Genomic DNA, 27,251 nt, shown 5'->3' on the forward strand with positions numbered 1-27,251 from the left:
TGTATGTAATCAAGAACAATAATACTAGCAAAACTAATTATCAGTCCAATTATTTCTATTGCCCTTATTTATATCCACTCACACTAACAGTACCCTATACCAACCTTTGCAAGGTACAATCCAATACCGCTCTCTGGAGGATTAACAACTGGTGTCCCGTCCTTCTTGCCTATAGGTTCCTCTCCCACATAGTAATCGACATTAGCCGTACGGAGCTCAAAGCAGTGTATCACTCCTCTACTCACATCTGTTTGCAGAGGAAATGACAAGAGTCAGTATGTGGTTATAATTCTTTTAGTCCCTTAACTCTAAGCTGCTTCAACTGAGCACATACAAGTTACACCCTTAACAAAGCATTAGCTTTGTTGAACTGGCAAGCTGTTTCCCTCCCTTTATTCTGTTGTGACTGGAGAGAGTCTAACTTGTACACCTGCTTGGCATCCCTCAAACTCTACTCATCCTCTCATCCCATGACCCACCTTCCTCTCCCAAGGCCTCCTCATAGACCTCCTCCTCTCCCATCAGTCCCTCCTACACACATATGGTATATAGATACATGGTTTATTGCATTGAATTAAATTTCTATGCTTCAGAATCTTTTCCCCATTTTCTTTTAGATATATGTGATTTACAGTTGATTAACTATTTGAAATACCAGCAAAAGATACACATCTGGTGTGTAACCTTGAGCTCTTCAGATAATAAAGACCCAATCTGACCCTCATTAAGGTTGAAGGTTTGGTATTCTTATTGTGTGGGACGGGGTGGAGGAGGATGGGCTACAGAACTGCAGTCTTAGGAGTTAAGAAACCATGATGGTAAAAGAGCCAAGGGTATGGGAAATATATCATGGAGATAAATGAAGAGGATAAGGGTCTGGGAATGCTAGTTCCAGGAAATTATATGGTAACCACCATTTCATATCCTCAAAAATGTGAGTAATGCCTCTTTCAGATGTAGCTCTTAGACAGACTACTCTTCCAAATAACTGTACCACCTACTCTTTTTGGCCCACCACTTGCAATTATTGGGAAGCCATATCTTTGTATCACTAGATTAAGGGACTGTCATTCTTCAAATTTGGGTAGCCTTAACGTGGGTCCTAGATGTTTTTACTATTCTTTTCTGGTTGATATTATTATAGAGATGTTATTTCTTGATTCTGGTTTCATTCGGTGAATAAATAATGGAAATAAAAGATAATTTTGTAATTTTTCTTGTTTGGTGCACCATATTCTTGGGCTAACTGCTCCCATAATGAATGATTAAAGTCAACGAAAAAAAACCCTTCAGTGATATCTTACATTTATTATCTAGAAGTTGTACTAATGATTGTTTTATTAGTTCCAATTTTTGGGTTTGAATTTTCAAGGAAAAAAAAGTCAATATTATTCAAAATATATACAAAAAAAAGTTCATTGATATCAAAAGTAGTATACTTTCTACCCTACAAAATGCAACATAAATGAAGAAAATAATACAAGTATTTTCAAGGTTTTAACTCCCCTCCCCAAGAAGCCCGCATGCACGCACACATACAAGAGTAGTGAGTCATGGTAGTTTAAACTACCCTACAGACTTGAATCGCTGTTGCCATGACTTATCGAGAGCTTATATGTACTGGGTGACAAAAAAGGTCACTGTGTTTTTATTCTTTATTGTTTCCCTACCAAACTCAGACACAATCTAGGGCAGTGTTTGCCAAATTAAATCTTTTTAGATATTAAAAGCTGACAAGATAGGTTCCATGATTTCCTAATTAAAAAAAAATTATAAAATATAATTCTTTAACAAAAAATGGAGAGAAAATAATGGTAATAAATTAATAAATAAATCATACAATATCTTATAAAAAGTATATACCCTTAAATATCCCAGTCCACCAAATCCATGAGCCTAAAAGACCTCTACCATACCTGCAGGCTGCGCTTGTTTTGCCGTTTCTATGTTGAGCACCTCAGAGAGCTGGATGTCCTTGTAGTACTTGGTGCTGGTCTCGTTCTGGTACAGAGTTATGCTCTTGGTGTCTAGTCGCCAGTAGTGCCTCTTGCGCTGTGAAGTTCAGTTTGTCTCACTTTAAAGTTCTTATGCTTCACAATTAACTTTAATGCCCAAAGCAGCCTTTTATTCTTATGATAATTTTTTTTGTTTTTGTACCTGTTCTAATCAGCCATTCGTTACAAAGTTGTCACTCTTACAAATAAATATACTATTAATATGAAGAAGTTGTCATCCACAACAAAAATTAAGCTAGCACACTTGTATAGTCCTTAACCTTCTTTACTTTTATTTTAAAACTTGCCCACTAAACTACAAGATCAAATAAAAAAGGGAAAGAGAGAGAGATAGGAAAGTCTATCTAAATCATGACAATAATCCTGCTCATTATCCCCAGGTACTATATTGCTTGTCTTACCATACTGTCTTTGTTGGTGAAATGGACCATCCAGCCCTCTTTTAGCACCTTTGATGGCCTTTTGGTGTGCTTGACCGACTGCACGATTCTCATCAGCGGAATGTTATTACTTGATGATGGACTGGAATTTGAAATGAATGCACAACTGGTGAGATGCACAGTCACTCTTTCCTGACACTCCTGATAACCATACCTTAGACTATAAAAATAAGAGCAAGCCATGGAACTTTTGATTTATGCCATACTCAAAAGCTCAACTGATATATAGAAAAAGGCATATTCCATATATAAAATTCAGATGATAGCTTGACCACAGCTGAAAAATTTGAACAAAGTCCCTGGCCTTCATATGAGCACAAGGCCTCACCTGTCTGGCCCTCGTCCAACCACTGGCTCGTCATCCACCACATCTCCATCTGGGGGCGAGTCTGTGTCACTCTCCTCATCCGCAGGGACATCAGAGCCTGTGTCACCATCCTCGCCTAAAACCCCCATCTGTGTGAAACAGGGAAGAGATTTGGTGCCTCTGTTGATGGATGGATGGAAGAAAGAGAAAGAGAGAGTTGAGGGAGAGAGAGAGAGAGAAAGAGGGAGAGAAAGAGAGAGAGAAAGAAAGAGAGAGGGAGTGAGAGAAAGGGAGAGAAAGAGGGAGGGAGGGAGGGTGGGGGAGAGGGGGGGGGGGAGAGAGAGAGAGAGAAACATAAAGTTTTCATTGCTTGTCAATTCATATAAACTCTAGTGGCATTTGGACCAGCAGTGATAATAATCAATCAATAATAAATATATATATAAAGTGACTTGATGCTGAGAGGGGTATCCTCATGTGCACACCTTGCATATACTACTTTTGCTACCTTAGTGTCTAACCTAGTAGAAAAACAAATATAAATCTTATTCATGACTGATCTCTCCTCGTATGACACCTAAAATCTATAACTGATTCTGCATTTAGAAATAGGATTACAATGTATTTGCCGTGTTTCTTCTGTTGTTGTCTGCTTGATGATTATAGTGACTAGTGACTAAAATTTCTTTTTCATTCCTTTGGTTTTTCTAAGGACATTTTTCATTTGTACAGGACACCGAGGTGTTAAATGTACATCAAATAAAATAAATCACATAAGAATTTAGCTATAATTTTTGTATATTATGTTTGCTGGAGGAAAAAAGTTATATTGTTCTGTGTTGTCAGTCTACAACCTTGTCTTGCTTTCAATACGTCTGACACTATTTTCTCTGATGTAAACTGTGATGCATTTCTGCTCCCAATCAGCCTGATCAGTCTTCCCTCAGTGATCTGGGTGTAGTGGATGCCTATTTTTCTTTCTTTTTTTATAAGTACATCTTTGATACTGGTCAATAAGGAACATACAAAATAAATACTAAATAGATAAAAAATTATAAAAACTTTACCTTTCTTCGGCGCTTCCCCTGTGCAGTCTTTGGGAACTCGCTCTGAACACTTCTTGTGTGCATTGAACTTGCAGTCCTTACACTGCACACCCTGCCTGAACAACCCTGAGGAAAGGAATGTTTAATTTCATACATGCTTTATAGCAACAACAATGACTCATTTCTATCACCTTGCTTAGAGAATTATCAATAGAGAAAAGAATCTAAAATGTGAAATGGTTTGTTAAACAACTGAATAAAATTAAGTGAATGATGATAAAAAAACAACAAAGAGACAGATAACACAGACCAGGCAGGGGTTCTTAACCTGGGGTCCATGGATGGGTTTCAGGAGTCCATGAAGAACAGATAAAAATTAGACTGTTTACTTTAGAGTTTAAATACTTTGTGTACCTCACATGTATGAGACAATCAAATCTCAGTAAATAAAGCACATTATACACATTGCATGCAAAGTTGTGTTTATATGAATATTTCTGGGAAGGGGGGCCATAGATTTCATCAGATTCTTAATGGGGTTCATCATCATCATCAAGGGGCTAACGCCGACAGGGGCACATGGCCGCATCCACCCTTCGCTTCCAGCCACGAGGATCCCTTGAGGCGAGTCTCCAGGCAGGCACACGGCCCATCCCCTAGTTTTCCCTTTCGACAGGTCTCGTCGAGCTGCCCAAGCCATGATCTCCTAGGACGTCCCACAGGTCTCCCCCCACCCAGGGTTGTCTCGCAGAGAGACAACCTGATGGCAGGGTCGTCCATAGGAAGGCGAGCTAGGTGGCCATATAGCCTGAGTTGGCGATCCCCCGGGTTATGCAAGTAACAGGTCCCATGCCATCCCCACGGTGTAACCGCCGGTTGGACACGTGGTCCTGCCAACTGTACCCCATGATCCGGCGAAGGACTTGTTTTCAAAAGGCATCAAGGCGAGACTCCAAGGCACTGGATAGCGTCCAGGTTTCGCTTCCTAGAGCAAAACTGGAAGTTCAAAGGCCCTTTAAAACACGCAGCTTGTCCTTCTGCATAGGTACCGACATCTCCAAACGCTCTTTTTGATCGAGTTCATGGCTCCTGTTGCCGACCAATCCGTCTACTGACTTCCGGGCTGACAACCAAGGTTTGGGCACGCTAAAAAAAAAAAAACCCAAAGGGATGTAAAAATTTCTGTGCTTAACGTCCTCGCCGCAAACATGGATTGACGAAAAGGGTTTCCCCCAAAAGGGCCCCCCAAAATCCCGAAACTTTTCTTGGGCCAGGAGACCTCTAGGCCTAGGGCTTCACCTCATTGCTAAATGCATCAAACCGCCACAAATGCTCCAAGGACTCAGATAGGATGGCAACATCGTCGGGAAAGTCAAGGTCCAGACCTTAAATTTTTCCTATGTTGCCCCGCACTGACTTTGGCTAGCTCTGCCCATTACCAGTCCATACAAGTGTTAAAAGTGTGGGGGCAAGGCACACCTTGCCCCACCCCTGAATTAACAGGGAAGAAGTTCGACATACCCCCCCCCACAAATTTACGCACTTTCAGTACCAGTATAGAGGCTTGCTATCAGGCCCAAAAATCTGTTCGGAATTCCCCTGAGCCTCAGGTCTCCCATACGATTCCCAAAGCAACCCGGGCAAAAAAGCCCTTTTTGAGGTCGATGTAGGGTGCAAGCAACCCACGACCAAAACTCACGACGGGTTCCACAATTACTCGAAGCGTAGTATAAAAGGTCCCCTTTTGGCTTGCCAGGGGTAAAAACCAGACTCTCCGGTCCTGGTGCCTCAGTAGGTGGTTGCGGATCCTTTAAGAAAATGTGAGAGAAAACCTTCCTGGTATGCTGAGCTTTCCACGGTAGTTGCACAGCCCCATGATCCCCTTTTTCCCCCTTTCCCAAAAGGATGCCCGCCCCTCAGCAGGGCAGGGGAATGGTACCAACTGCCAAAAGGCATCAGGACTGTATCAGGCCCCGAGCCTAGGTTTTACCCCCAGCCTTTAGCAATTCAGCAGGGATATCACATTGCCTGCAGCTTTCCACCTTCACTTGGAAAACGCCACCTAACCCCCTGTTAGGGTGGAGGTTCCTCGCTATGGGTGGGGCCGGCACAAAGGGACTGAGACATCGCTTGCTCCAAGCTAACTGTTGGAGGGTCCACCTGGTACAACTGTTCAAAATACTCACCCAACGTTCACGAAACCCCCAAAATGATCTGAGATGATCCGTCCATCCCCTGATCGGGGCTGCAGTCTCTGTGGGGAGGCTTGGGTTCAGTTTTTCTCAGGGGTTGGAGGCAGGGCGAAGGTCTTTACCAAAAAAGGCCTTCGACCCCCCAGCAAGATTCCCGAGAAATGTTTTCCTTGTCCCCTCTCAGCAGAGTCCGACCCTATGCACCCGGAACGACGCAAAACTTGATTCCCATTCAGCCGAGCCTTGCGACCGCTTCAGTGGCCTCTAATGTCCCCAGGGGGATGGATTCTCTTTGCCTTGGGAGTACACCAAAGGACTCCTGAGCTGCTTCGGTGTTCGCGCTTGAAAGGGCTCCCACGAGCAAATGGATCCTCAGGTTGCTGTTTCTGAGAAACGGTCAGAGACGCCGTGGCGAACCCACAGGGACACTCCCCCTCCCTTTCTGTCAATGAAACACCTAGGTGGGCCCTGGAGGGGGCGGGGAGTTTTGAAGTGGCCCCAGGGTAAACCACAAACGCCCCATGGTCGGTGCCAAAAACTCAGACTCCGGTAAACCCTGCAGTTCTGGGGATCCTCCATCGGTGCGACAAGAAATTTTTCGTCTCCTTTGGGCCCCATTACCCCTATCGCTGTCCAAATCCCGTGCGAGTTGGAAACGCTGGTACCAGGGCCGAGATCCTCATTTTCGGGCCTAGCAAAGTCCCGGAAAGGAGGCTTTCTCGCTGCTGGATCAGCTCCCAGCCATGGGGGCCGACAGACACTCGTAGCCACTCGGTCACAGCCGGATACCGGATTGAAGTCGCCCAGAACAATGCGAATGTCTCGCCGGGGCAATCGTCTCCACAGATGCGAGTTTTTTGGGGTAGAACGCCTCTTTCACATCGGTTTTTTTACATCGTAGGACGAAAACAGCAAAAAGAGCAAAAACCAAAACATGCTTCAGTCTCAATGCCCTGATACGCTCATCAAAAGGGGTCACCTCGACTACCTAGGCTGAAGTCGACTGAGATGGCTAGGCTAAAAACCCTGGAGGGGGGTGACCATCGCTGCGGCCCGACCATAGTAGGTTAAAACCACCCCCACTGATCGTGCCCCTACCCCTTTTTTCTCACCCCTGAAGGGCAGCCACCTAAAATCCCAGTCGTTTTTGATTCCCGCGATAGCAGAGGTAACCGCTCATCCTGCCCAAGGACCGGGTTTCCAAGTGCCTACCCCGGAAAGCAGCCTGAGGGTTTAAACCTCAGGTGGGCACTCCGGTGCCGCCACCTCTGCCCCCCCCGCCAAAAACGCCCCAGATAAGGGGGGCGGGAGGCTGTGGTACCGCCTATCCACCTTGGGTTCCCCAGGGCTTTCCCCCACAAACTTCAATGGGGGTTTTTGGGGCCTGCCCCGGGGCCAGGCGGGCGTAACCTCGTTCCAAACCTGCACCCCGACATTTGCCCTCCCAGCGGACCCACAGCCCGCCTTACTTGCTGGGGGGAGGGACAAAAACCCCCCCCCCCCAGCATTTTTCCTTTATACGAACTTGCCAAGGGTCATTTTGGGGGAGGGGATTGGCAAGGCCCCCCCCCCGGCCGCCCATTACCCCCGGTAGCTAGGGGCCGGGGTTGGTAAAGCCAGAGCGGTCCCCATGCCGGGGGCCATAACTCCGGACCTCTGGGGCCTCCTGCTGCTCCGAACCCCCCCCCCCCCCAGATTTAGCCTGGGACCGCAAGGACCCGTTACCCTGGGGGCCCAGGAGGCACTGCAGAAGTCTTAATGATGGAGGGCTTACCGGCAGGGGAGACTTATGCAGAAGCTGCTCCCTTTTTCGCCCGGGCTAGCCAGGGGGGGAAGCTGCAAGCAGAAGGCAAAGCAAGCATTAACACTATCAGGGTCCACAGGGGTTTATCTCTAAAAAAAGGTTAAGACCCCCTGACATAGGCAAAAAGGGATATCTATTCATAAAAAAGGGAAAAATTTAATAAAAAAAAAGGCACTTCTTCAAATTAATTCCAAAGGGATAAAAAATAAAAAAAAGTAAGAGAATTCTTTACCTTTTACTTTTGGTTTCCATGCCAAGGGGGAAAAAAAAAATGGTAAGGAAAAAGGAAAAAGGGTAAAAGAAAAGAAGAAAAAAAAAGAGGAAAAGAAAAAAAGAAAAAATACACCCACCTTTCAATAGCTTTTGCAGTAGTGCAAGGGGGCGTAGTGTACTGTGGGGAGTCAAAAGGGGTGCGGGACCGGGGGAGACAAAGGGATTATGCCCAACCCCCTGCTAACTCTGGCCACTCCATCGGTCTCTCAGGCTTAGGAAACAGTCAAGGAGGACAACCGCAAAAGTATCATTCATGCAAATATGAAGAAAAGACTGGAGGGGGGGGAAGAAGAGGAATGGGGGAGAAAGTGGAGGAGGGGGAAAGAAAAGAAGAGAGGGGGAAAGACGAGGGGAAGAAAAGGGGTGGGGGGAGAGATATATGTCCTGTTGAAAAAATGAGTAAAAGAGAAGGGGAAAAAAAAAAAGAGAGAAAAAACCCCCCCCCCCCAAAAAAAAAAATAATGAAAAAAAAAAAATGTTCCCCCCAACACACTCATAACATGAAAAAACAGAGTAACAAAAAGTAATCCAAAAAAAAACAGAAATTAATAACATTACCTGGAATACAGCTTCAGTCCTATATAAGACAACATATGTATTAACACTTTGTACAGTGTTCGCAACCTGCATTATGTATTTTTAACTTCCATTTTCATGAAAAAAAAATGCCTTTTTTCTGCATTTTATTAAGTATGTGATATGTGTGTATAATATATTATACACCACTATCACTACTTACATAAGAAGCTGAAATTAAAAACATGTTTTTTTTTTATGAAAATGAAGTTAACATATACATAATCAGGTTTTTCTGTAACACTTGCTACAAAAGTGTTTTAAAACTATGTTTGTCTTATATAGGCTGAAACTGTATTCCAGGTAATGTGTATTAATTTCTGTTTTATTTTGGATTATTTTTTTTTACACTGTTATTTCTGTTATGATGTGTTTGTGGACACTTTTTTTTTTATTTTCATTATTTTTTTTTTTGGGGGGGGGTATTTTTTTCTCTTCTTTTTCTCCCTTCTCTTTTACTCACTTTTTCACGACTATTCTTCTCTCCCACCCCATTTCTTACCCCTGTCTCATTCCTCCTCTCTTCCATTTCTTTCCACCTCCCCCTTTCCCTCCTATTCCTCTTCTTCCCCTCCTCCTCCAGTCTGTTCCTTCATATTTGCATGAATGATCACTATTGTCCAGTTTTTTTCCTTCCTTGACTGTTTCCTAAGCCTGGAGACCGATGGAGGGGCCCAAATTTTAGCGCGGTTGGCATAATCCCTTGCTCCTCCCCAGGTCCCCACTCCTTTGCACTGCACAGCTACCTCGCCCACCATTTGTCACTACTGCAAAAAGCATTAAAGGTGGGGTTGTATTTTTTCTGTTTTTCTCTTTTCCTTTATTTTCTTCTTCTTTTACTCCTTTTTCCTCTTTCCTTACCATCATTTTTTTTTTTCCCCTGGGATGGAAACCAAAGTGAAGGTTAGAATTTTTCTTTCTGTTTTTACTTTTTTGCTATTGGAATTAATTTGAAAAAGTGCCCGTTTTTTTTTCAAAATTTTTCCTTTTTTTGAATAATATCCCTTATTGCCTATGTCAGGGGGGCTTAACCTTTTTAGAGTCATGAAACCCCCTGTGGTAGCCAGATAGTGTTAAGTGCTTTCATGCCTTCTCGCTTGCAGCTTCCACCCTGGGGTAGCCCAGTGCGAAAAAGGGGCAGCTTCTCATAAGTCTCCCCTGCCGGGCACAGCCTCTCCATCATTAAGACTTCTGCAGTGCCCCCTCGTGGCCACCTATGGGTAACTGGGTACCTTGCGGTCCCCGGCTAAATCTGTGGGGGTTCGGAGCAGCAGGGGGCCCCGAGGTACGGAGTTATGGCCCCCGGCATTGGACACGCTCTGGCTTTACCAACTCCGGCCCTACTACCCTGGGGTAATGGGGGGGTCGGGGGAGGTGGGGCCCTTCCAATCCTCCTCCCCCCAGAATGACCCTCGGCAAAGTCCGTATAAATGGAAAATGCTGGGGGGGGGGTGTTGTCCCTCCCCCCAGCAAGTAAGGGGGGCTGTGGGGCCCCCCTGGGAGGCAAATGTCGGGGTGCGGATTTTGAAAAGAAGTTACTCGTCCCCCCTGCGCCCCGGCAGGGGCCAACCCACCATGAACTTGTGGGGGAAACCCTCGGGAACCCCCCAGGTGGAAGGCGGTACCCAGCCTGCCGACCCCCTTTATCTGGGGCTGTGTTGGGGGGGGCGCAGAGGTGGGGGTGCCCCCCGGGGTACCACCTGGGGCTTAACCCAGGCGTGCTTTCCGGGTAGGGACTTGGAACATCCGGTCCTTGCGGCAGGATGAGCGGGTTTTCCTCGCTATCGCGGAATCGAACGACTGGGGGGTTTAGGGGGCCCGCCCTCTCAGAGGTGAAAGACCTGGTAGCGGCACGATCATGTGGGGGGTTCACCCACTACTGGTCGGCCCCCAGCGATGGTCACCCCCTCCCGGGGAGCCAAGCCATCTCCAGTCGACTTCACCCTACGGGAGTGAGGGGCCCGGTTAGACGTATCATGGGATTGAACTGAGCATGCTTTTTTCTTTTGTCTCATTTCTGTATACGCTCCTCCGATGTACATAAAAACCCATGTGAAAGAGGCGTTCTACGCCAAAATCGCATCTGTGGCAACGATTGCCCCCGGGGGCTTCGCATTTTCGGGCGACTTAATCCCGGGATCCGGCGTGACCGACTGGCTACGAGTGTCTGTCGGCCCCCATGGCTCGGGGGCTGTCCCAGCAGCGAGAATAGCCTCCTTCTCCGGGCTTTGCAGGGGGGGGGGGGGGGGGGGGGGTGGGGGGGGGGGAAGGGGTTTTGGGGGGGGGGGGGGGGGGGGGGGGGGGGGGGGGGGGGGGGGGGTTTGTGGCCCGATAGGTCTTTGGGCCCCTGGGGGCCACTTTAAAAATCCCCCTTTTCCTCCGTGGCCATAAGGGTTTTTCACTTTGGACAACTAGGGAGGGGGAGTTCCCCGTGGCGCCACGGGGTCTCTGCCGTTCCCCCAAAACCGCCCTAGGACCAGTTCTCTGTGGGAGTCCTTCAAGCGCTAACACTCGAAAAGCAGCTCAGGGGGGTCCATTGGTGTACTCCAAGGACAAAGCAGAAAACCATTCCCGGAGACATTAGAGGCCACTGAACGTGTCGCAAAGGGTCGGGTGAAAGGAACAAGTCTTGCGTCTTCCATGGTGCCTAGGGCTCGGACTCTGCTGAGAGGGGACAGGAAAAGTTCATCAGAATCTTTTCGAGGAGGGCGAAGGGCCTTTTTTTTGGTAAATGACCTTCGCCCCGCCCACCAAGCCCTGAGAAAACTGAACCCTAAGCCCTCCTCACAGAGACTGCAGTCCGATCAGCGGATGGCCGGTCTTAAAACATGTTGGGGTTCGTGACGTTGGGCTGAGTATTTTGAACAGTTGACCCGGGGGACCCCCCAACAGTTAGCTTGGATGCAAACGTGTCTCAGTGCCTGTGGCCGGGCCACCCCCCCACGGGAACCCCACCCTAAAAGAGGTTAGGCTGGCGATTTCCAAACTGAAGATGGGAAAGCTGCAGGCAATTTATATCCCTGCTGAATTGCTAAAGGCTGGGGGTTAACCTATGGCTCGGGGCCTGCATACATCCCCCGACTCCATTTTGGGAGTCTGGTCCATTCCCCCGCCTGCTGAGGGCGTGGTCATCCCTCTCTGGGAAAGGGGAAAAGGGATCGTGGGACTGTAGCAACTACCCCTCATTACACTGCTCACATACCCCGGGAAGGTTTTCTTCACATTCTTCTTAAAAGGTCCCCAACCCCCTACTAGGCACCAAACCCCAGCAGTCTGGTTTACTCCGGCAAGTCCACAAAAACCGAAAACACCTTCGAGTAATTGTGGAACGCCGTCGTGAGTTTGGTCGGGGTTGCTTGCAGCCTACTCGACCTCAAAAAGGGTTTGACTCGGTGCTTGGGAATCGCTATGGGGATCCCGAGGCTCAGGGAAATTCCGCACAGTTTATTGGCCCGATACAAACCTCTATACTGGTACTGAAAGTGCTGTAAAGTGTGGTGGGGGGTTTTCAACTTTTTCCTGTTTTAAATTTAGGGTGGGGAAGGCTGGTCCCCTTTCCCCACACTTTTCAACACTTGTATGGCCCGGGAATGGGGAGAGCTATAGCCAAAGTCAGTCGGACAACACTAGGCAAAATTAAGGTCCCCGGACCTTGACTTTGCGACGTGTTGCCACCTATCTGAGTCCCTTGGAGTCCTTTTGGCGGCTCTTGATGCTTTTGCATAGGGGAAGCCCCTGGCCTAAGGTCCCTGGCCAAGACCAAGTTGGACTTTGGGGGCCTGTTAGGGGGAAACCCGTTCAGTCAATCCATGCTTGCGGGGGAGGACTTTTTAAGTCACGAAAGTTTTACATACCTTTGGGAGCGTAGTCCTATCTCTGGGGTTTTCAGACCAGAATCATAAGGGTTGGGCCCGGCAACGGAGCCCGACTCGTCAACAAGAGCTTGGAGATGTCGGGACCTTGGGGAGAAGGGCCAAGCTGCGTGTCTTTAGGCCTTATACTTCCAGTTTTGCTCTATGGAAACGAAAAACCCGGACCTATCCCGTGCCTTGGAGTCCGCCTTGATGCCCCTTTTTTAAAAAGTCCCCTTTCCCCATCATGGGGTACAGTTTGGGGGACCACGTGTCCCCAAACCCGGGGGTTTTTACCTGAGACGGCTGGGGCCCGTTTCTTGCATAATCCGGGATCGCCAAATCAGGCTATATGGCCACCTACTCGCCTTCCTAGGACACCCCGCCCTCAGGTTGTCTCTCTGCGGGCAACCCCGGGGGGAGGAGACCCGTGGGGCTCCTAGGGGATCATGGGTTGGGGAGCTCGACGGGCCTTCCCCCAAGGAAAATAGAGTGGGCCGTTGCCTGCCCGGAACTCGCCTAGGGTCCTCGGGCTGGGAAACGAAGGGGGGATGCGACCATGTGCCCCCTTTGGCGTTTGCCCCTTGATGAAAGAGATGAACCCCCCTTAAGAAACTGATGAAATCTAGGCCCCCCTTCCCCAAAAAATTCATATAAACACAACTTTGAATGAATGTGTATAATTGCTTTATTTCGAGATTTTTATTGTCTCTACATTGGGTACCAAAATTTAATAAAATCTAAAGTAAAAAGTCTAATTTTTATCTGTTCTTAAAAGGACTCCTGAAAACCCCTCCTGGGGCCCCCGGTTAAGAACCCCGCCTGGGCTGTGTTATCTGTCTCTTTGTTTTTTTTTTATCTCATTCACTTAAATTTTTTTATTGTTTTAACAACCTTTCACATTTTAGATTTTTTTCTCTATTGTAATTCTCTAAACAAGGTCGAAATGAGTCATTGTTTTTTGCTATAAAGCATGTATGAAATTAAAATTCCTTTCCCCCAGGGGTTTTTCAGGCAGGGGGTCTGTAAGGCTGCAAATTCAATGCACACAAATGTTCAACGATTCCCAAAACTGCCAGGGGGAAACGCCCAAAAAATGTTTTTTTTTTTTTTTTTTTAAAAGTTTTTTATTAATTTTTTTTAAAAACCCCCCCCAAAAAAATTTATTATTTTAAAAAAAAAGTTTTCCTTATAAAAAAAAAGTTTTTTTGGGGACATTTCTTGCTCCCAATCAAACTGGATCATTTCCCTCATGATCTCTATGTTGGGTGTAGTGGATGCCTATTTTCTTTCTTTTTTATAAGTACTTTGATACTGTCAATAAGGAACATACAAAATAAATATAATAGATAAAAAATTATAAAACTTTACCTTTCTTGGGCGCTTCCCCTGTGCAGTCTTTGGGAACTCGCTCTGAACACTTTGTGTGCATTGAACTTGCAGTCCTTACACTGCACACCCTGCCTGAACAACCCTGAGGAAAGGAATGTTTAATTTCATACATGCTTTATAGCAACAACAATGACTCATTTCTGTCACCTTGATTAGAGAATTATCAATAGAGAAAAGAATCTAAAATGTGAAATGGTTTGTTAAACAACTTAATAAAATTAAGTGAATGATGATAAAAAAACAACAAAGAGACAGATAACACAGACCAGGCAGGGGTTCTTAACCTGGGGTCCATGGATGGGTTTCAGGAGTCCATGAAGAACAGATAAAAATTAGACTGTTTACTTTAGAGTTTATTAATACTTTGTGTACCTCACATGTATGAGACAATCAAATCTCAGTAAATAAAGCACATTATACACATTGCATTCAAAGTTGTGTTTATATGAATATTTCTGGGAAGGGGGGCCATAGATTTCATCAGATTCTTAATGGGTTCATCATCATCATCAAGGGGCTAACGCCGACAGGGGCACATGGCCGCATCCACCCTTCGCTTCCAGCCACGAGGATCCCTTGAGGCGAGTCTCCAGGCAGGCACACGGCCCATCTCTAGTTCCTTGCGACAGGTCTCGTCGAGCTGCCCAAGCCATGATCTCCTAGGACGTCCCACAGGTCTCCTCCACCCAGGGTTGTCTCGCAGAGAGACAACCTGATGGGCAGGGTCGTCCATAGGAAGGCGAGCTAGGTGGCCATATAGCCTGAGTTGGCGATCCCGGATTATGCAAGTAACAGGTCCCATGCCAGTCTCACGGTGTAAACCCCCGGGTTTGGGGACACGTGGTCCTGCCAACTGTACCCCATGATCCGGCGAAGGGACTTGTTACAAAAGGCATCAAGGCGAGACTCCAAGGCACTGGATAGCGTCCAGGTTTCGCTTCCATAGAGCAAAACTGGAAGTATCAAGGCCTTGAAGACACGCAGCTTGGTCCTTCTGCAAGGTCCCGACATCTCCAACGCTCTTGTTGATCGATTTCATGGCTCCTGTTGCCGGGACCAATCCGTTATGAACTTCCTGGTCTGACAACCCAGAGATATGGACTACGCTACCAAGGTATGTAAAACTTTCTGTGACTTCAACGTCCTCGCCGCAAGCATGGATTGACTGAACAGGTTCCCCTAACAGGCCCCCAAAGTCCTGAATCTTGGTCTTGGTCCAGGAGACCTCTAGGCCTAGGGGCTTCACCTCTTTGCTAAATGCATCAAGAGCCGCCACAAGTGACTCCAAGGACTCAGATAGGATGGCAACACGTGGGAAAAAGTCAAGGTCCGGGGACCTTAATATTGCCTAGTGTTGCTCCGCACTGACTTTGGCTAGTAGCTCTGCCCATTATCCGGGTCCAAAACAAGTGTTGAAAAGTGTGGGTGAAAGGGGACACAGCCTTGCCTCCCCCCTGAATTAACGGGGAAAAAGTTCGACATACCCCCACCACACTTTACAGCACTTTCAGTACCAGTATAGAGGCTTGCTATCAGGCCAAAATTCTGTGTCGGAATTCCCTGAGCCTCAGGATCTCCCATAGCGATTCCCAATGCACCGAGTCAAACGCCTTCTTGAGGTCGATGTAGGCTGCAAGCAACCCACGACCAAACTCACGACGGCGTTTCCACAATTACTCGAAGCGCTGTTTTACGGTCTATTGTGGACTTGCCAGGAGTAAATCCAGACTGCTCCGTCTCTGGTGCCTCAGTAGGTGGTTGCGGATCCGTTTAAGAAGAATGTGAGAGAGAACCTTGCCTGGTATGCTGAGCAGTGTAATGCACGTAGTTGCAAACAGTCCCATCGATCCCTTTCCCTTCCAGAGAGGGATGACCACCCCCCTCAGCAGGTCAGGGGGAATGGTACCAGACTCCCAAAATGGCAGTGGGGGGACTGTATGCAGGCCCCGAGCCATGGGTTTTCACCCCAGCCTTTAGCAATTCAGCAGGGATATCACATAGGGCCTGCAGCTTTCCCACTCTTCAGTTTGGGGAAATCGCCAGCCTAACCTCTGTTAGGGTAGGAGGTTCCTCGCTGATGGGTGGCCCGGGCCACAGGCACTGAGACATCGCTTGCATCCAAGCTAACTGTTGGAGGGTCCACCTGGTACAACTGTTAAAAATTTACTCAGCCCAACGTTCACGAACCCCAACATGATTGAGATGATCCGTCATCCGCTGATCGGACTGCAGTCATCTGTGAGGAGGGCTTAGGGTTCAGTTTTCTCAGGGCTTGGTAGGCAGGGCAAAAGGTCATTTACCAAGAAAAGGCCTTCGACCCCCCTCAGCAAGTTTCCCTGATGAACTGTTCCTTGTCCCCTCTCAGCAGAGTCCGAGCCCTAGGGCACCATGGAACGACGCAAGACTTGATTCCATTCAGCCGAGCCTTGCGACACGCTTCAGTGGCCTCTAATGTCTCCAGGGAATGGTATTCTGCTTTGTCCTTGGAGTACACCAATGGACTCCTGAGCTGCTTCGAGTGTTACGCGCTTGAAGGACTCCCACAGAGCAACTGGATCCGTCAGGTTGCTGGTTTCTGAGAATCGGTCAGAGACTGCCGTGGCGAACCCACAGGCACACTCCCCCCCCCTTTAGTCTGCCCAAAAGTGAAACACCTTAGGTGGCCAGGAGGACGGGGAGTTTTGAAGTGGACCCGCAGGGTAGCCACAAGCAGCCTATGGCGGTGCCACAGAACTCAGCACTCCGGTAAACCCTGCAGTTCTGGAGGTTTCCTCCATCGCGTGCTGACAAGAATGTGGTCGATCTCATTGGCCACATTACCCGCATCGCTGTACCAAGTCCAGCGATGCGAGTTGGAGCGCTGGTACCAGGAGCCAGAGATTTCCCCATTTTCTGGGACCTAGCAAAGTCCCGAGAAGGAGGCTATTCTCGCTGCGGGATCAGCCCGAGCCATGGGGGCCGCCCGACACTCGTACCAGCTCGTCACGCCATACCCATTGAAGTCGCCCAGAACAATGCGAATGTCTCGCCGGGGGCAATCGTCTGCCACAGATGCGAGTTTGGCGTAGAACGCCTCTTTCACATCGGTTTTATGTACATCGGTAGGAGCGTATACAGCAAAAAGAGACAAGAAGCCAAAAGCATGCTCAGTCTCAATGCCCTGATTTCGCTCATCAACCGGTGTCACCTCGACTACCGTAGGGGTGAAGTCGACTGGAGAATGGCTTGGCTACACCCTGGAGGTGGTGACCATCGCTGCGGGCCCCACCAGTAGTAGGTGTAACCACCCACATGATCGTGCCGCTACCAGGTCTTCTCACCTCTGAGAGGGCAGCCACCTCAACCTCCCAGTCGCTTCGATTCCCCCGATAGCAGAAGGTAAACCGCTCATCCTGCCGCAAGGACCGGATGTTCCAAGTGCCTACCCGGAAAGCACGCCTGAGGTTAAGCCTCAGGTGGTCACTCCGGGGCACGCCACCTCTGCCGCCCCCGCCAACACAGCCCCAGATAAAGGGGGTCGGCAGGCTGTGGTACCGCCTATCCACCTGTGGGGTTCCCGAGGGCTTTCCCCCACAAGCTTCATGGTGGGTTGGCGCCTGCCGGGGCGCAGGCGGGACGAGTAACTCTCGTTCCAATCCTGCACCCCGACATTTGCCCTCCCAGCGGACCCACAGCCCGCCTTTCTTGCTGGGTGGGAGGGACAACACCCCTCCCCCCAGCATTTCCATTTATACGAGACGTTGCCAGAGGGTCATTCTGGGGGGAGGAGGATTGGCAAGGCCCACCTCCCCCGAGCCGCCCCATTACCCCAGGGTAGCTAGGGGCCGGAGTTGGTAAAGCCAGAGCGTGTCCACATGCCGGTGGGCCATAACTCCGTACCTCTGGGGCCTCCTGCTGCTCCGAGATCCCCCACAGATTTAGCCTGGGACCGCAAGGTACCCAGTTACCCATAGGTGGCCACGAGGAGGCACTGCAGAAGTCTTAATGATGGAGAGGCTGTGACCTGGCAGGGGAGACTTATGCAGAAGCTGCTCCCTTTTTCGCACTGGGCTAGCCAGGGGTGGAAGCTGCAAGCGAGAAGGCATGCAAGCACTTAACACTATCTAGGCTACCACATGGGGTTCATGACTCTAAAAAGGTTAAGACCCCCTGACATAGGCAATAAGGGATATCTATTCATAAAAAGGAAAATTGAATAAAAAACAGGCACTTCTTCAAATTAATTCCAATATGCATAAAAAGTAGAAAACAGTAAGAGAACTTCTCACCTTTCACTTCTGGTTTCCATGCCAGAGGGAAACAAAAATGATGGTAAAGAAAGAGGAAAAAGGAGTAAAAGAAGAAGAAGAAAATAAAGAGAGAAAGAGAAAAACAGAAAAAATACAACCCACCTTTCAATAGCTTCTTGCAGTAGTGACAAATGGTGGGCGTAGTGTAGCTGTGCAGTGCAAAGGAGTGCGGGACCTGGGGAGAGATGCAAGGGATTATGCCAACCGCTGCTGAACTCTGGCCACTCCATCGGTCTCTCAGGCTTAGGAAACAGTCAGAGGAAGGACAAATTGGACAATATGTGATCATTCATGCAAATATGAAGGAGACAGACTGGAGGAGGAGGGGAAGAAGAGGAATAGGAGGAGAAAGTGGAGGAGGTGGAAAGAAATGGAAGAGAGGAGGAATGAGACAGAGGGTAAGAAATGGGGTGGGAGAGATAGATATATGTCCTGTTGAAAAAGTGAGTAAAAGAGAAGGGAGAAAAAGAGAAGAGAGAAAATACCCCCCCCCAAAAAAAAAAATAATGAAATAAATAAAATGTGTCCACAACACACTCATAACATGAAATAACAGATGTAACAAAAGTAATCCAAAATAAAACAGAAATTAATACACATTACCTGGAATACAGCTTCAGTCCTATATAAGACAACATATGTATTAACACATTTGTAGCAAGTGTTACAGCAACCTGCATTATGTATATGTTAACTTCCATTTTCATGAAAAAAAAACATGCCTTTAATTTCATGCATTCTTATGTAAGTATGTGATAGTGGGGTGTATAATATATATATACACACACTATCACATACATACATAAGAATGCATGAAATGAAATGGGATGTTTTTTTTTCATGAAAATGGAAGTTAAATATACATAATGCAGGTTGCTGTAACACTGTACAAATGTGTTAATACATATGTTGTCTTATATAGGACTGAAGCTGTATTCCAGGTAATGTGTATTAATTTCTGTTTTATTTTGGATTACTTTTGTTACATCTGTTATTTCATGTTATGAGTGTGTTGTGGACACATTTTATTTATTTCATTATTTTTTTTTTTGGGGGGGGGTATTTTCTCTCTTCTCTTTTTCTCCCTTCTCTTTTACTCACTTTTTCAACAGGACATATATCTATCTCTCCCACCCCATTTCTTACCCTCTGTCTCATTCCTCCTCTCTTCCATTTCTTTCCACCTCCTCCACTTTCTCCTCCTATTCCTCTTCTTCCCTCCTCCTCCAGTCTGTCTCCTTCATATTTGCATGAATGATCACATATTGTCCAATTGTCCTTCCTCTGACTGTTTCCTAAGCCTGAGAGACCGATGGAGTGGCCAGAGTTCAGCAGCGGTTGGCATAATCCCTTGCATCTCTCCCCAGGTCCCGCACTCCTTTGCACTGCACAGCTACACTACGCCCACCATTTGTCACTACTGCAAGAAGCTATTGAAAGGTGGGTTGTATTTTTTCTGTTTTTCTCTTTCTCTCTTTATTTTCTTCTTCTTCTTTTACTCCTTTTTCCTCTTTCCTTACCATCATTTTGTTTCCCTCTGGCATGGAAACCAGAAGTGAAAGGTGAGAAGTTCTCTTACTGTTTTCTACTTTTTATGCATATTGGAATTAATTTGAAGAAGTGCCTGTTTTTTATTCAATTTTCCTTTTTATGAATAGATATCCCTTATTGCCTATGTCAGGGGGTCTTAACCTTTTTAGAGTCATGAACCCCATGTGGTAGCCTAGATAGTGTTAAGTGCTTGCTTGCCTTCTCGCTTGCAGCTTCCACCCCTGGCTAGCCCAGTGCGAAAAAGGGAGCAGCTTCTGCATAAGTCTCCCCTGCCGGTCACAGCCTCTCCATCATTAAGACTTCTGCAGTGCCTCCTCGGGCCACCTAGGGGGTAACTGGGTACCTTGCGGTCCCAGGCTAAATCTGTGGGGGATCTCGGAGCAGCAGGAGGCCCCAGAGGTACGGAGTTATGGCCCACCGGCATGTGGACACGCTCTGGCTTTACCAACTCCGGCCCCTAGCTACCCTGGGGTAAGGGGGCGGCTCGGGGGAGGTGGGCCTTGCCAATCCCCTCCCCCAGAATGACCCTCTGGCAACGTCTCGTATAAAGGGAAAAATGCTGGGGGGAGGGTGTTGTCCCTCCCCCCAGCAAGTAAGGCGGGCTGTGGGTCCCGCTGGGAGGGCAAATGTCGGGGTGCAGGATTGGAACGAGAGTTATCGTCCCGCCTGCGCCCCGGCAGGCGCCAACCCACCATTGAAGCTTGTGGGGGAAAGCCCTCGGGAACCCCACAGGTGGATAGGCGGTACCACAGCCTGCCGCCCCCCTTTTATCTGGGGCGTGTTGGCGGGGGCGGCAGAGGTGGCGTGAAACCGGAGTGACCACCTGAGGCTTAACCTCAGGCTGCTTTCCGGGTAGGCATTTGGGAAAACATCCGGTCCTTGCGGCAGGATGAGCGGTTACCTCTGCTATCGCGGGAATCGAAGCGACTGGGAGTTTGAGGTGGCTGCCCTCTCAGAGGTGAGAAGACACGGGGTAGCGGCACGATCAGTGTGGGTGGTTTACACCTACTACTGGTCGGGCCGCAGCGATGGTAAACCACCTCCAGGGTGTTAGCCATAGCCATCTAAAGTCGACTTCAGCCTACGGTAGTCGAGGTGACACCGGTTGATGAGCGTATCATGGCATTGAGACTGAAGCATGCTTTTGGTTCTTGTCTCTTATTGCTGTTTTACGCTCCTACGATGTAAAAAACCGATGGGAAAGAGGCGTTCTACGCCAAACTCGCATATGTGGCAGACAATTACCCCCGGCGAGATATTTGCATTGTTCTGGGCGACTTCAATCCGGTATCCGGCTGTGACCGAGCTGGCTACGAGATGTCTGTCGGCCCCCATGGCTCGGGAGCTGATCCCAGCAGCGAGAATAGCCTCCTTCTCCGGGACTTTGCTAGGTCCCAGAAAATGAGGATCTCTGGCTCCTGGTACCAGCGTTTCCAACTCGCATCGCTGGACTTGGTACAGCGATACGGGTAATGGGGCCCAAAGGAGATCGACCACATTCTTGTCAGCACGCGATGGAGGATCCTCCAGAACTGCAGGGTTTACCCGGGGTGCTGAGTTCTTGGCACCGACCATAGGCTGCTTTTGGCTTTCCCTGCGGGTCCACTTCAAAACTCCCCGTCCCCCCCAGTGGCCACCTAAGGTGTTTCACTTGGGCGAGACTAAGGGAGGGGGAGTGTGCCTGTGGGTTCGCCACGGCAGTCTCTGACCGATTCTCAGAAACCAGCAACCTGACGGATCCAGTTGCTCTGTGGGAGTCCTTCAAGCGCGTAACACTCGAAGCAGCTCAGGAGTCCATTGGTGTACTCCCAAGGACAAAGCAGAATACCATCTCCCTGGAGACATTAGAGGCCACTGAAGCGTGTCGCAAGGCTCGGCTGAATGGGAATCAAGTCTTGCGTCGTTCCATGGTGCATAGGGCTCGGACCCCTGCTGAGAGGGGACAAAAGGGAAAAAGTTCTCAGGAATCTTGCTGAGGAGGTCGAAGGCCTTTTCTTGGGAAATGACCTTCGCCCTGCCTACCAAGCCCTGAGAAACTGAACCCTAAAACCCCCCCACAGATGACTGCAGTCCGATCAGCGGATGGACGGATCATCTCAGATCATGTTGGGGTTCGTGAACGTTTGGGTGAGTATTTTGAACAGTTGTACCAGGTGGACCCTCCAACAGTTAGCTTGGAGCAAGCGATGTCTCAGTGCCTTTTGCCGGACCCACCCATCAGCGAGGAACCTCCTACCCTAACAGAGGTTAGGCTGGCGATTTCCAAGCTGAAGAGTGGGGAAAACTGCAGGCATATGTAATATCCCTGATGAATTGCTAAAGGCTGGGGGTGGAACCTATGGCTCGGGGCCTGATACAGTCCTGACTGCCATTTGGCAGTCTGGTACCATTCCCCCCGACCTGCTGAGGGGCGTGGTCATCCCTCTCTGGAAGGGGAAGGGGATCGATGGGACTGTAGCAACTACCGTGGCATTACAATGCTCAGCATACCAGGCAAGGTTCTCTCTCACATTCTTCTTAAACGGATCCGCAACCACCTACTGAGGCACCAGAGACCGGAGCAGTCTGGATTTTTCTCCTGGCAAGTCCACAATAGACCGTATACTAGCGCTTCGAGTAATTGTGGAACGCCGTCGTGAGTTTGGTCGTGGGTTGCTTGCAGCCTACATCGACCTCAAGAAGGCGTTTTGACTCGGTTGCATTGGGAAAACGCTATGGGAGATCCTGAGGCTCAGGGGAATTCCGACACAGATTATTGGCCTAATAGCAAGCCAATATACCGGTACTGAAAGTGCTGTAAAGTTTTGGTGGGGTATGTCGAACTTCTTCCCTGTTAATTCAGGGGTGAGGCAAGGCTGTGTCCTTGCACCCACACTTTTCAACACTTGTATGGACTGGATAATGGGCAGAGCTAGCCAAAGTCAGTGCGAGGGAACACTAGGCAATATTAAGGTCTCGGACCTTGACTTTGCCGACGATGTTTGCCATCCTATCTGAGTCCTTGGAGTCACTTTTGGCGGCTTTGATGCATTTAGCAATGAGGTGAAGCCCTAGGCCTAGAGGTCTCCTGGACCAAGACAAGATTCGGGGCTTTGGGGGCCTGTTAGGGGAACCTGTTCAGTCAATCCCCTGCTTGCGGCGAGGACGTTGAAGCACAAAAAAGTTTTACATACCTTGGTAGCGTAGTCCATATCTCTGGGTTGTCAGACCAGGAAGTCAGTAGACGGATTGGTCTGGCAACAGGAGCCATGAACTCGATCAACAAGAGCGTTTGGAGATGTCGGTACCAAATGCAAAAAGGGGCCCAAGCTGCTTTGTCTTAAAGGGCCTTTTGAAAACTTCCAGTTTTGCTTTTAAGGGGAAGCGAAACCGGACGCTATCCAGTGCCTTGGAGCCCTCGCCTTGATGCCTTTTGAAAACAAGCCCCTTTCCCCGGGATCAGGGGGGACAGTTGGCAGGACCACGTTTTCCAAAACCGGGGGTTTTTACACCGTGAGATGGGGGGGGGACCGTTACTTGCATTCCGGGTCCCCAAACTCAGGCTATATGGCCCCCTGCTCGCCTTCCATGGACGCCCTGCCCTTTCGGGTTTTGTCTCCCTGCGAGCAACCCTGGGTGGAGGAGCCCTTTTGTGGGACTTTCCTAGGAGTTTCAGGTTTGGGCCCACCCTGACGAACCTGTCGAAAAGGAAAACAAGGGGAGGGGCCCGTTTTCCTCCCTGGGGGGACTCGCCTCAAGGGTTTCCTCGTGGCGGGAAGCAAAGGGGTGGTGGGGCCCATTGCCCCTGCCCCGGCTTTAGCCCCTTGATGATGATGAGGGAACCCCTTTAAGAATCCTAAAAATTGAAATCTAGGGGCCCCCCTTTCCCCCAAAAATTTATATAAAAAACAACTTTGAAGGCAATGTGTATAATGGTTTATTTACTGAGTTTGTTTGTCTCAACATGTGGGGTACACAAAGAAATTAATAAACTCAAAAGAAAAAACAGCCCCTAATTTTTATCTGTTCTTCATGGCCCTCCTGAAACCATCCAGGACCCCAGGTTAAGAACCCCTGCCGGGGGTCGGTTTTTTTATCTGTCTCTTTGTTTTTTTTTTATCTTTCTTTCATTTAAATTTTTTATTAAGTTTTTTTAAAAAAAAACCATTTCACTTTTTAAAATTCTTTTCTCTTTTTGATAATTCTCTAAAAAAGGTGACAGAAATGAGTCTTTGTTTTGCTAAAAAGCATGTTTTAAAAAAAACATTCCTTTCCTCGGGGTTTTTCAGGAGGGGGGTGAAGTGAAAGGACTGCAAGTTCAATGCACAAAAGAATTTTCAGAGCGAGTTCCCAAAGACTGCACAGGGGAAGCGCCGAAGAAAGGTAAAGTTTTTTTTAATTTTTTTTTTCTATTTTGTTTTTTATTTTGTATGTTTCCCTTTTTTGACCAGTATCAAAGATTAAATTAAAAAAAAAAAGAAAAAAAAGGCATCCACACAAACCCCGTCACTGAGGGGAAAACTGGGTCAGGGGTGATTGGGGGCAGAAATTTCATCACAGGGTTTTCACAAAAAAATAAATGTCCCGACATTTTAAAAAAGGGCAAGGTTTGGGACTGACAACCCCAGAACAAATAACTTTTTTTTCCCCCAGCAAAAATAATATCAAAAATTTTTAGCTAAATTTTTTAGTGATTTATTTTATTTGATGTACATTTTAAAACCCGGTTTTCCTTACAAAAAGAAAAAATTTTTCCTTTGAAAAAAAAAAAAGGAAAAGAAAAAAGAAATTTTATTCCCCTAGTCACTATAATCATCAAAAAGACAAAACCGAAAAAACACGGCAAATACATTGTAATCCTATTTTCCCAAAAAGCAGAATCAGTTTTTTAGATTTTAGGGCCCTACAGGGGAGATTTAGTCATGAAAAAAGATTTATATTTGTTTTTCTACTAGGGTTTGACACTAAGGTACAAAAGTAGTTATGGGAAAGGGGTGGCCCCATGAGGATACCCCCCCTTTGCATCAAGTCCAAATTTATATATTATTTAATTTTTGATTTATTATTATCACTGCTGGCCAAATGCCAATAGGGGTTTATATGAAAAAAACAAGCAATGGAAAAAATTTATGTTTCTCTCTCTCTCTCTCCCCCCCCCCCCTCCCCCCCCTCCCCCCCCTCCCTTTTTCCTTTTCCCTTTTTTCTCACTCCCTCTCCCCTTTCTTTTTCTCTCTCTTTCTCTCCCTCTTTCTCTCTCTCTCTCTCCCTCAACTCTCTCTTTCTCTTTCTTCCATCCATCCATCAACAGAGGCACCAAATCTCTTCCCTGTTTCACACAGATGGGGTTTCAGGCGAGGATGGTGACACAGGCTCTGATGTCCCTGCGGATGAGGAGAGTGACACAGACTCGCCCCCAGATGGAGATGTGGTGGATGACGAGCCAGTGGTTGGACGAGGGCCAGACAGGTGAGGCCTTGTGCTCATATGAAGGCCAGGGACTTTGTTCAAATTTTTCAGCTGTGGTCAAGCTATCATCTGAATTTTATATATGGAATATGCCTTTTTCTATATATCAGTTGAGCTTTTGAGTATGGCATAAATCAAAAGTTCCATGGCTTGCTCTTATTTTTATAGTCTAAGGTATGGTTATCAGGAGTGTCAGGAAAGAGTGACTGTGCATCTCACCAGTTGTGCATTCATTTCAAATTCCAGTCCATCATCAAGTAATAACATTCCGCTGATGAGAATCGTGCAGTCGGTCAAGCACACCAAAAGGCCATCAAAGGTGCTAAAAGAGGGCTGGATGGTCCATTTCACCAACAAAGACAGTATGGTAAGACAAGCAATATAGTACCTGGGGATAATGAGCAGGATTATTCTCATGATTTAGATAGACTTTCCTATCTCTCTCTCTTTCCCTTTTTTATTTGATCTTGTAGTTTAGTGGGCAAGTTTTAAAATAAAAGTAAAGAAGGTTAAGGACTATACAAGTGTGCTAGCTTAATTTTTGTTGTGGATGACAACTTCTTCATATTAATAGTATATTTATTTGTAAGTGACAACTTTGTAACAAATGGCTGATTAGAACAGGTACAAAAACAAAAAAAAATATAAGAATAAAAAGGCTGCTTTGGGCATTAAAGTTAATTGTGAAGCATAAGAACTTTAAAGTGAGACAAACTGAACTTCACAGCGCAAGAGGCACTACTGGCGACTAGACACCAAGAGCATAACTCTGTACCAGAACGAGACCAGCACCAAGTACTACAAGGACATCCAGCTCTTGAGGTGCTCAACATAGAAACGGCAAAACAAGCGCAGCCTGCAGGTATGGTAGAGGTCTTTTAGGCTCATGGATTTGGTGGACTGGGATATTTAAGGGTATATACTTTTTATAAGATATTGTATGATTTATTTATTAATTTATTACCATTATTTTCTCTCCATTTTTTTTTAAAGAATTATATTTTATAATTTTTTTTTAATTAGGAAATCATGGAACCTATCTTGTCAGCTTTTAATATCTAAAAAAGATTAATTTGGCAACACTGCCCTAGATTGTGTCTGAGTTTGGTAGGGAAACAATAAAGAATAAAAACACAGTGACCTTTTTTGTCACCCAGTACATATAAGCTCTCGATAAGTCATGGCAACAGCGATTCAAGTCTGTAGGGTAGTTTAAACTACCATGACTCACTACTCTTGTATGTGTGCGTGCATGCGGGCTTCTTGGGGAGGGGAGTTAAAACCTTGAAAATACTTGTATTATTTTCTTCATTTATGTTGCATTTTGTAGGGTAGAAAGTATACTACTTTTGATATCAATGAATTTTTTTTGTATATATTTTGAATAATATTGACTTTTTTTTCCTTGAAAATTCAAACCCAAAAATTGGAACTAATAAAACAATCATTAGTACAACTTCTAGATAATAAATGTAAGATATCACTGAAGGGTTTTTTTTCGTTGACTTTAATCATTCATTATGGGAGCAGTTAGCCCAAGAATATGGTGCACCAAACAAGAAAAATTACAAAATTATCTTTTATTTCCATTATTTATTCACCAAATGAAACCAGAATCAAGATATAACATCTCTATAATAATATCAACCAGAAAAGAATAGTAAAAACATCTAGGACCCACGTTAAGGCTACCCAAATTTGAAGAATGACAGTCCCTTAATCTAGTGATACAAAGATATGGCTTCCCAATAATTGCAAGTGGTGGGCCAAAAAGAGTAGGTGGTACAGTTAATTGGAAGAGGAGTCTGTCTAAGAGCTACATCTGAAAGAGGCATTACTCACATTTTTGAGGATATGAAATGGTGGTTACCATATAAATTTTCCCGGAACTAGCATTCCCAGACCCTTATCCTCTTCATTTATCTCCATGATATATTTCCCATACCCTTGGCTCTTTTACCATCATGGTTTCTTAACTCCTAAGACTGCAGTTCTGTAGCCCATCCTCCTCCACCCTCCACACAATAAGAATACCAAGCTTCCCAACCTTAAATTAGAGGTCAAGTTAAA

The 27,251-nt window shown here is 46.9% G+C and overlaps 1 protein-coding gene across 1 annotated transcript in view; it reads right to left on the bottom strand.

Annotated features, from left to right (window-relative positions):
- LOC119579163 (serine/threonine-protein kinase D3-like) overlaps positions 1-27,251 on the bottom strand; it is a gene marked incomplete in the record, with an annotated part of 142,324 nt that overhangs the window by 33,415 nt on the left and 81,658 nt on the right. The window contains 7 exon segments of the mRNA XM_037926860.1: positions 105-247; positions 1,917-2,052; positions 2,417-2,537; positions 2,784-2,911; positions 3,636-3,742; positions 3,830-3,934; positions 18,288-18,360. Of these exon segments, the coding sequence (XP_037782788.1) occupies positions 105-247; positions 1,917-2,052; positions 2,417-2,537; positions 2,784-2,911; positions 3,636-3,742; positions 3,830-3,934; positions 18,288-18,360 (813 nt within the window).

Source organism: Penaeus monodon, chromosome 12 (genome assembly GCF_015228065.2).
Source record: "Penaeus monodon isolate SGIC_2016 chromosome 12, NSTDA_Pmon_1, whole genome shotgun sequence".
Classification (NCBI taxonomy): Eukaryota; Metazoa; Arthropoda; class Malacostraca; order Decapoda; family Penaeidae; genus Penaeus; species Penaeus monodon.